At 30.0% G+C, this 10,834-nt stretch overlaps 1 protein-coding gene across 1 annotated transcript in view; it reads right to left on the reverse strand.

Moving 5' to 3' along the window:
- The window catches only part of LOC111626691 (ankyrin-3-like), a 173,100-nt gene that overhangs the window by 103,555 nt on the left and 58,711 nt on the right, over positions 1 to 10,834 (reverse strand). The window contains exon 2 of the mRNA XM_023370173.1: positions 6,198 to 6,299. Coding sequence (XP_023225941.1) covers positions 6,198 to 6,299 — 102 coding nt within the window. The remainder of the gene's footprint in view (positions 1 to 6,197; positions 6,300 to 10,834) is intronic.

The raw sequence follows: 10,834 nt of genomic DNA on the forward strand, positions 1-10,834 counted from the left end.
AAGCCAGCATTAAATACCATGTTGCAGAAATTCTGGAATTTCTGCAACATGCTACCATTGCTACCATTGAACATGTTGTATGTGCTTTGAACACATAATTAATGTCAATGGAGCACATGTTAAACACATTCTCTGATTGAATAAAGTTTAATGTTTCTAACTTGTTTTCATCCTTCTTTATGCACCATATTTTTACTTGCTGATCAAATTTTGAACTATTTTTTTATTGTAGAAATCTCTTCCCCGAGGTCTATATAATGTATATATCAAATTTCATCAAAATCTGATAAGCAGAATAGGCTCTAGAGGGGTCTGAATAGGGTCAGTTTAATTATAACCATTCTGTACATAAATACTGTATAATAAAATGAAAATTGCATTCACTGGTTGCAAACCATCAACTGCAGCATTTTAAACATTGGCTTCCACATGTATACTATTTTTGTGATTTTTGATAAATTCTTTTTTCATCTTGATTGTCAGCATTATATAACATTTCTCTTAGACTTCATTGCTTCCACACAAACTTCTCAGATGCCATCACTCATATGTAAAGATTGAATTAGGTTGAACACAAAGTTCTTGCATATTTTTTAACAGCTATCATTACTTAACATAAATATGTGATTTAATTGAAAACCCTTATAGCCAAATTGAGATTTTTATAATAAATTGTACACTTCAAAATGATACAGAGAATAGTACATTTATTATTTAAAAAATCCAACTGGTTTCTGTGGAAAATGCTTCCAACTTATCAACTGCATGAAAAAATGTTGCATGTGTATAGAAAATGGAAGACAAGCTGGCATTCACTCTCACATCTTCGAAGCTACGAATGCAAAATTTAGGAAAGAGAAGACATCATCAACCCTCAAATTAAAATTATAAAAAATCAAAAATGTAGAGGAAGTCAGGAAATGAATATTTGTCATACAGTGGGCAAATTAAATCAATTATAAATCTACTGAATAAGATAAGTGGAAAAATGTTGCATGCTCCATGCTGTGAATTTTGCAGCATGGAGCATGCAAAGAAGGATGACATAAAGGACTGCATATTTTAGAAAAATTTTTCTGAGGCTAAAGCATCTGAAAATTACCTTGTTGATGTGGGTTGAGAATATGTCCAATGACCCTACTCTCACTAGAATAAGATGCTTCCATGATAATTTCCATCAGATGCATTTTACTTACTGCCATCAATTTACAATGAAGTTGTAAATTGCTTTAATAGCCACCAGAACATCAATCTGCCATGTGCATATAGTAGGCTGATTCTAACAAAAAGTGCGAAGAGGATCTATTATCCATGTGCAGGTTTCTGAGTCCAGAAAATGCAGACTTTTACAGATCTCTAAAGTCTGATAATGAAAGTAATACAGTCAACTCTAAAGTCTGATAATGAAAGTAATACAGTCAAAACAATACAGTCAAAACTTAATATGAATCACTAGGAGAACAGTAGTTAGTTCACTTTATTGAAAATTCATATTAACAAATTTCAGGGTCAAGACCAAAGTTGTGTAATTTAGGAAGTAAGGCTTAACAGACAATCAAAATCTCTAAAATATAANTCTGAAAATTACCTTGGTGATATGGGTTGAGAATATGTCCAATGACCCTACTCTCACTAGAATAAGATGCTTTCATGATGCATGAGATGCATTTTACTTACTGCCATCAATGAGAAGTCATGCACACAATGAAATTGTAAATTGCTTTAATAGCCACCAGAATCTGCCATGTGCATACAGTAGGCTGCTTCTAACAAAAAGTGCCAAAAGGATCTACTATTCATGTGCAGGTTTCTGAGTCCAGAAAATGCAAACTTTTACAGATCTCTAAAGTCTGATAATGATAGTAATACAGTCAACTCATGCTAATATGAATCACTAGGAGAACAGTAGTTAGTTCACTTTATTGAAAATTCATATTAACAAATTTCAGGGTCAAGACCAAAGTTGTATAATTTAGGGAGTAAGGCTTAACAGACAATCAAAATCTCTAAAATATAATACAGTACTTTGAATTAATTTACTAAATAAAGTTAAATAAAATTGAATTTATTAACAAAAAAAAAAGTTCTAACTGATTTGCAAATCAAATAAAATGAGGAGGAGACAATATTTGCCATTTAAGTGTGGAGTAGTATATCAGAATGGTTAAACAAAACAAAGCTAAAAGAAATTCATAAATTTTTCATGTTGAAGTTTATTTTAAAAAGTGGAATATATTTTTTTTACCAAAAGAGTAAAAAATTAAATTTGGTGCACAGTAGCAGAGTCTGGCATCACTGTATGCACTCCCTGATATGCAAACTAGCATGTGTTTGCATATCGTTATAAATGCAGGCCAGATGGCAACTGTAATATTCCTCCTAAAATGGGAACAATTAGTACTGACCAAGTGCAATCTTTCATCACTCTGACTAGACGAAAGAAAAGTCTGCCATGACAAACATCACCTCATGTATGAGGTGTCATATAATCTCTACTTTATCAACCTGAAAGTTTCCAATAAACTAATACATAATTGTTAATAACATAATTTTAAAAAATTTTAATCTTTAACAATTGCAACAAATAATTAATTTTCTTATTAAAAGTAGAAGAAATGTTTTAAGAACCAAAAATCATGATGAAATTTGCTCAATTCCAATTCTGATTCCCATAAAATGTCTAATTTTTCCAATTCCAATTAATCATTCCATCACTATAAATTGGAGAATGAGACAAGCCTTGGGCACACAACCCTGCACATCATCATTCATGATGATTTGAATATGAAAAATATGTGCACACATTGAGTTCCATGGGATTCCAAGCTGGTAACTGATGATAGTCATGATGTCACTGCCACACATCAGAAAAGAAATTCCAATCCATGCAATGGAAACATCCAGGAAGTCCCTGGCCCAGGAAATTTTACACTTCTCCATTTGCAGGAAAGCAGATCATCATATTCTTTTGGAACACTTCAGGCACATTACTAATGGACTGGCTTCTGCAAGGAACAATCATCAACAATAAGATGTACTGCAAGACACTTATGGTGCTTAGATGCAGGATTCAGCAATGATAAAAGGGGATGTAGTCATCAGGAGTTTTGCTCCAATATAACAATGCAAGACCCCAAACCATCAACAATATGACCACAAAGTTGGTATCACTAAGGTTCAATGTTGTGCCTCACTTAACATATTCACCAGACCTTGCTCCATCTGATTATTTGTGAATTTTCAACCTTCCTGTAAGATTGAAAATTCGCAAATAACGAGAACTGCAGGCAGCTGTCCATAACTGGTGCCGCATTACTTGCAAAGAATGATTCTGAAATACCATTATGAAATTGCCAGAGAGATGGCAATGGTGTATTGATGTTGGTGAGAATATATTGAGATCTCTAATGTGTTGAACTATGTTACATAAATAGAGTACAAAAAACTACTATTGTAAATCATTTCTGAACATTCATTACACATATTTATAAAATGGCTATAAACAGCCACAATTGATTATACTCCATATGCAATTTTAATACTTTAATATATCAATTTCTCTACATTTATATTTTATTTTGTACAAGCCATCTGCAATCAGTAGTTTTTATTAAGTTTCATTTGAGATTTAGAATTTGCTTAATGTAAATATTACACAGTTATTGTTATTGGTAATAAAATAATTCCACTGTAATATTTAGTTTATTAAGACAGAATCACTACATATTTAAAGATTGTAAATTAAATAATAAGAGTAGCAACATCTAAATTCAATATATTTTATTTATATAGAGCACCTCACAATTAATGATAGAATAAGCTGAAACATTTTATAAAACTTAATCATAATTATTGTGATTTAATATTTCATATTAATAATATTAAAAGAAAAACTATTAAAAACAGTCAACTTTTTATTCATTTCTGTATTAGTAATATTTCTTTACTGACGCAGCATTAATTTTTAAAACTTTATTCTAACAATTTTACTGAAAATTTTCACATAACATTTTATTTTTAATATGGCTGTACACCATATGTCTGTTTTTGTCTTTTTGTTCTTCCTACATTTTCCCCCTGTTTCTTTCTTCTTTTTACCTTCTAGATCTTTTTAATCTTCTTAATTCTTCCTTCTTGGCAGTGAGAGCCACTTCCTGGAATAACCAGTATAATGAGTACAAGGTTACCTAAAAGCATACATGGGAAAGAAGGGTCACTTTTGAGCTGGTACTCAAAGAGAAAGGATGAACTGAGGACAGGTGTGTGAAATTTTGTCTGGTTCCTGAATACATGATTTCAAAGATTCCTTCAAAATTAAGATTTCACATCTTAACTTTGAAGGAACCTTTGAAATTCCTGCACTGAAGTTAGTGAGTGTTAAATTCAGTATCAACTTGACCAGTTGTGAGGTTTGAATAAGTGACCTCAAGAACTGAGGAGAAAAAGGAAACATTAATTTGCTGTAAGAAGTTCCACATGGCCCTCACAATGAGGGCTAAATGACATTCACAAGACGCAAGTAATCTTTGTTCTGTCCTATTCATCAACATAACTTCTTCTTGCCCATCTTCAATTTTCCATATTAGTGTAGTTTAGTATTAAGAGTTAGTTTTAGGAAAATTATCATTGTAGTAATTATTCTTGTTTATTGTATTGGATAACTAGCAGGTAGGCCCAGCATTGCTCGGGCAAAAGTAACAATAGCAAAGATTAAAATTATTACGTTATAGTCAACCTTACCCGTTTTCACAGAATGCAAGAATTATGTCCCCCTGTTTCCGGACTAATTAGAGAATTTTTAGATGGGTCTAAAAATATGTTCGATTTCCTGCAAAAATGAAAAGAACTGCATCTGTGTCTTGCACATCGCTTTCTCTTAATAATTCCATTGTTACTTAACACTTTCATTGTTACTTAACACTTTCATTGTTGATAAAAGTGTTAAGCCTTAATCCTGTCCCTCTCCCCCGTGGAGAGGAATTTCGAAAAATCCCTTCTTACTGTGCATTCTCGTAATGTACCCTAACTGTGTACAAATTTCAACTCCTAACCATTTGGGCTCTGCGCTTATTATTATTATCAACCCGTCTCGATTATATATATAGTCAGTTATCATAGTTTCGTGTGTTGTGACCATTTTTAATCCTGTAATTGTTTCACCAACAATCAGGTTTAGGATTACTACCAGAGTAACCATCCTAGAGTTAGCATCCTTTATTGAATCTGTACAAAGTTATATCACAATTAAATGAATTAATTTTCTAACATCTACTCTGTGTTTGCTGGGTGTTTACCTTAGTATGCTAACAAAAACTCTTTCATATATCTCACACAATTTTTCAAATTATATTTTTATAATGTTCATATCAAAGATATACAGTAGTTTATAAAAGTCTTACATATAAAATATTTTTAATCATAAAAGAGAATATTATTATTATATAAAATAATTTTTCTTTCTTTTACTGACAATTTTAAATTGTAATCACAAACTCATGTCTATGAAGCAACATACACCATATAGCTAGTCCTATAGGACTAGCTATATGGTGTAGCTATGAAGCAACATACACCATATAGCTAGTACTATAGGACTAGCTATATAGTGTATGTTGGGGCAGGTTATGAAAAGATTTTATCTTTGTTCTAGCAATTTTCTGCAGGATTACACTGCTATAAGTTATATACATAAAAATACAGTATAAAACTTTTTTAATCTGTAGATTTCTTAATCATTCTAATACATGTACTAACTATAATAACTATAAATGTTAAAAATGTTTTAAATAATAATTTTACCCATAATATTTGCTTTAATTATTATTATTATTATTATCAGGGCTGTCAAGAGATGGAGTTGTGGACCTTACTCAGATCTGCAAAAAATTTAGTGTCCATAGTTGTTTCTACTCCTATAAAATTAATGTTATTTTTACTAACAAAAAATAAAATTGTTAAGACTGCTTTTTACTAATAAACATTCTACATATTTCATTTGTTCAACAAAAAAGAAAAAACTAAAAAGGCCTGCTAAAAAGTAAAGGGCATCCATTCTACCCCAGGCCCCATACAAGCTCTTGACAGCTCTGATTATTATTATTATAATATTATTAAAAATTAATGCTGGTTAGCAGCTTTATTGTACATCAAAATTTGCACACACTATATTAATTAAAAATATTATTTAAAATACTTACTGCATTACTAGTATTAATATCAATACTGCCTTTCAAGTATTCCAATACTTTTTCCAAATTTCCTGCTCTGGCAGCACGAAGAAAGCTTGCATTTCCATCAGTCTAATATAAAAAAAAAAAAGTTTAATTTACTTAAAACTTTTGTAGTTTAAATGTAAATTATTTTAAATAATAATATTATTGTTAACAAAAATTTAATAATTATAATTTTAAAAATATTAATAAAATAAAATATTATATCACTTATATATTATTAAGAATAAAAATAAAATTGTGATATTACTTGGTGCAAATTATCCTGAAACAAAATTCAATAAAATAAAAGACAATAATAAAATTGAGAGGCTGAGAGCAATAATAGCATATTTCAATTATTAAATAAAATGAGATATTTAAGTAAAAGGAAATGTAACCATTTTGTAATATAATTAAAAAAATTATAACATTGTTGGGTTTTTCTCATTTTTTATTAATCCTTGAGTCTTGAAAAAAATTCTAATTGCAATGCAGTAAGAAAATAATGGTATACAAATCAAAATAATAATAAACATTTAATATTTTAATGATAAATCCATTCTGAAATACAAAATGCAACTACAATACCTTATTTTCTTCTTTATAAATGCATATTACAGAAAGTCCATCACAACATCATTGTTTTCATGCAGGACTTAAATACCAAAATTATAAGTCCATAATTGCATCAAATAAAATATGCATTCAGTTGATAAGATAGGAATAGGCAAAGCTTGCTGTAAGTCAACAGTTAGCAAAAAATTTCTTTCTTTTTTTTTTTTAGCTGCTGTTTTGCAGCATCAACTTTGCAAAGGTATAACTCTTGTATCCTCTCCTGTGGACTTTTTCACGTGTATTCATCACATTTCTTGCAAGTGTTGGACAAGAACAGCTTAAAGGAAATACTGAATTCAGGATTAAAACTATCTTGATAAAATATAATACTTTATTTTATCTTGATATATAAGTTTTAGAGGAGTAAGGCCTTTAGCAGTGAACTGATTCCTTTAGGGCTCTTACATTTTTTCTATGGATGGTTGGTTGGTTGGTTTTTGTTTTTTGGCACAAGAGCCATATATGGATGATACTGAGGATATGTAAACTCTGTGTTTTGAGAACAAGAATAATATGACTGATGTTTTTGGGAAGGACTTGATATGTTCCCTTATGACATCTTTGCTATCAGCAGATATCTTGTTTGGTCTGTTTGAATGTGCCATCCTCATAAGTTCCTAGTTTGGATTTTTTTTCTGACTTCTCTGAGTGGTCAGATTGCACAAAGTGTTCTCCTCTAGCAGTTCTTATCCTTCTCATTGATATGGAAAACACAGTCCTAAGGCCGTTTATCACACAGGAATTCATTTATCTCCGACCATAACAGAGTATCTGTAGTTTTATCATCACCTTGTCTTGTCAGCAATATTGCAGTCATTTTTTTTATAAACTCTTCTCCTTTCACTTTTTTCAATCAAACCAGAAAGAAATGAATTTTGAACAGAATAATTTTCCATAGCATAAAATTCAATAAACATGTTTTATTTTCAGCAGAACCTATGGTTTTGAAGGAGCATGCTGATTCAGAGAATTTGCAACATTGTTCTATGTTATGTACTTTTTTCTGGCACAGTCTTTCCATTTCCAGTTATTCTAAGTTCTTTTGTTATATTTCTAGTCCAACCATTAACATTTCTGTTTTGCTTTATTGAATTATTTTGCTGATTTTTTTCAGGAAATCTTTGGAAACATCTTTACTCCTGGGTGCTGCCATGATGAATAATATAGCTCTGCCAAACAGAAAGGCAATTATTGGGATATGTCATTGTTGCACAGATTTAATCCACAAAGCAATATGGGCAGCAGTAATATACATTACATTCTTGATGTTTGTGGATATCAGTGTTTGGGAATTCAATCATTCATAATCAGAAACATATGCAACAAAATTTCAACTTTTGTGAAAGATTCTGACCATTTGGAAAATGGGAGATTACTTACTACTGTATACTGGAGTTAGCACCTAAACAAACTGGATGTTTGAGAAGGTGTAATGCTAAGAGATCACTGCACTCACTCATTTGTATGGTTCTGTCATAAGTTATATTACTGTTTTGTTTATTCATTTTTGTTTGGCTTAAATAAAATGACAGCACACTCACTACACAGTATATTTATTTAATTAAACTATTCATTTTTCTAAAAAGTTTTGAAAACAGCAATAATGCATAAAGTCTTGCAGCAAATTACAAATTTAACATCAAAAATGGGATTCAAAGTTTGAGAATTTGATGTTCACGAAGGATTACTCAGTCCCAATTATTTACCAACACGAAGGATCAGTGTAATATCAATATTACCGCATGAGTAATTGCAATCAATGTAAATAGTTACTACATAACTACAGTTTAACCCGATTATAACAACATCGGATGTAACGACAACCCTAATATAATGTCAAATTTTTATCGGTCCCACGATTTTACTATACTAGATAATGTTAAAAAACCCACTTGTAACGACATGAAACCCTATTTTAATGTCATATTTGAAGCACTTTTAAATTTACGAAATTAAATTATAAATTTTATTTATCAAAGAAAATACTGTGTTCAGTCCTAGGGTCAGAGTCTGCTTCCTAGAACGATTGTGGGTGGTACTGTCACCACCTGATTCAATGGGGTGAGATGCACCACCCCTTTAAACGACATGACAGTGGGTTAGTCTGCATAGCTCTCATACTCGTGTTGTAGTTTAGAATCAAATCAGGTAAAATGGCTAGCTTAAAAAGGAAAGCGTTAACATTAGACTGCAAAGTAGAAATAATTAAAGCAGTTGAAAGTGGAAGAAAAAAGATTATGCAGAGACTTTGGTTTAGCAAATTCTACAGGTCTCGTAAAACTTCATCGGAAATAATGAACAAAATCTACGACTTAGAAAATGACATTGATAAACAATTTTTAGGTGAAAAATGCCTACAATCTAAAATAACTGACTTTTTTAAGTGAATATTTTTATTGTTTCTTTTTAATTGATATACATTAATTTAACCTAGAACCTATTAAAAATTAGATGAATTTTATAATAGATTCTTAAATAGGCTTGATACTTTTATGGGACTGAAATTATGACCTCGCAGATAATGACACTCGGTTATAACGTCAAAAAATTGCCGGTCCCATGGATGACGTTATAAGCAGGTTAAACTGTATTTACATTGATACTACTAACATACCACCATAATCTTTCTGTATATACCACCATCAGTCTTTACAATGTAAAGACTGATGGTGGTATATACAGAAAGATTAAATTTGAACGTTTTGTGTAGATGTCTTCATTGTATTCAGTCCCTCAAAAAGTCCTACATAAAATTTTTCATGAACTTTTCAATGGAACTAAGCCAAAATCATAAGTCACATCACTATGAAGATGGAAAATTTAAAATAAAGTTTGTAAAAGTCATCTTACAATGAGATCTAATAATAATTATTTTTGATACTATATATATACTGTATATATAGTAATCCATATTAGCATCAAAACAAGCTTATAATTAGATAAGCTATACTACATAAATCAGATTAGTAAATTCTCATTAACATCAATTTCTGCAAAACTGCCTGTAAAGGTTGATGTTAACCAATAATTGGCCTTAACAAGAACTATGAAATTTTAACTTGTAAGATATTTTCACTTGCTAACAATGGTTCCCAACCTTTTAAGACTTACAGCACCCTTAAACGAACATGCAAAATTTTGCAGCACACTTTAATTACCACACTGACCAACAGGTCAATCACATTGCTTTCTCTAATACTTTTTCTATGACTATAGAACAAAACTTCTGAAATATAGTTAATAAGATGTAGAATTAAATTTTTTATTATTATTTTCACAAAATTAAAAACTTGTTGCTGTTTTATTCACCTTATGACAAACTTAGAATGGCTTCAGGGCATACTGATCTATAGATATGGTAATATCTCATTACAAATAAGATTGCTATTGTTTTCAAATAAATTTATTATTATATGTTATTTAAAGAATTGCAAAAAAAAATGCCAAAGTAATCATCAGATATGTGTAAAAAGAAAGAGTACAAAAAGGTACAAAAAGTTATTTTAAAAATCAATTTAAAATATTGGAATACAGTATTTTCTTTGATTTTGTATTGACAAAACCAAAATTTGTATTATATTGACAATTTTTTGGATTAATTTATCAATGTAAGTATAAGTGTATTCAGAAATTTCTTAAGTTTGAATAAACTGATATAGTCAACAGCAAGAAAAGCATCTTTTGAATAGGAGCTGTTGTATCATTAATTTCACCATTACTTTCTTGATCCTCATTAGTTGTGCATATTTATTTTATTATACAACTTAAATAAATGTACAATAAAAGAACACTGAGTTCATTCATATAATATGCTCATTGCCAGATTAAACTTTTTAAAGATTCTGAAAAGACAGTCAAAACTCCTGAAAAGATCCTAAACTTTTGAAATAAATAAAATTATATGAAATAATAAATAATGTCAAACATAATTAAAACTTTTTTGGAAATTTTTATCACATTTTTAAATTAGATAAATTGTAAATTACTAAAAGGCAAACAATAAAAAA

The sequence above is a fragment of the Centruroides sculpturatus genome, unplaced genomic scaffold (genome assembly GCF_000671375.1).
Source record: "Centruroides sculpturatus isolate CEXI.00-Female unplaced genomic scaffold, Cexi_2.0 scaffold381, whole genome shotgun sequence".
Classification (NCBI taxonomy): Eukaryota; Metazoa; Arthropoda; class Arachnida; order Scorpiones; family Buthidae; genus Centruroides; species Centruroides sculpturatus.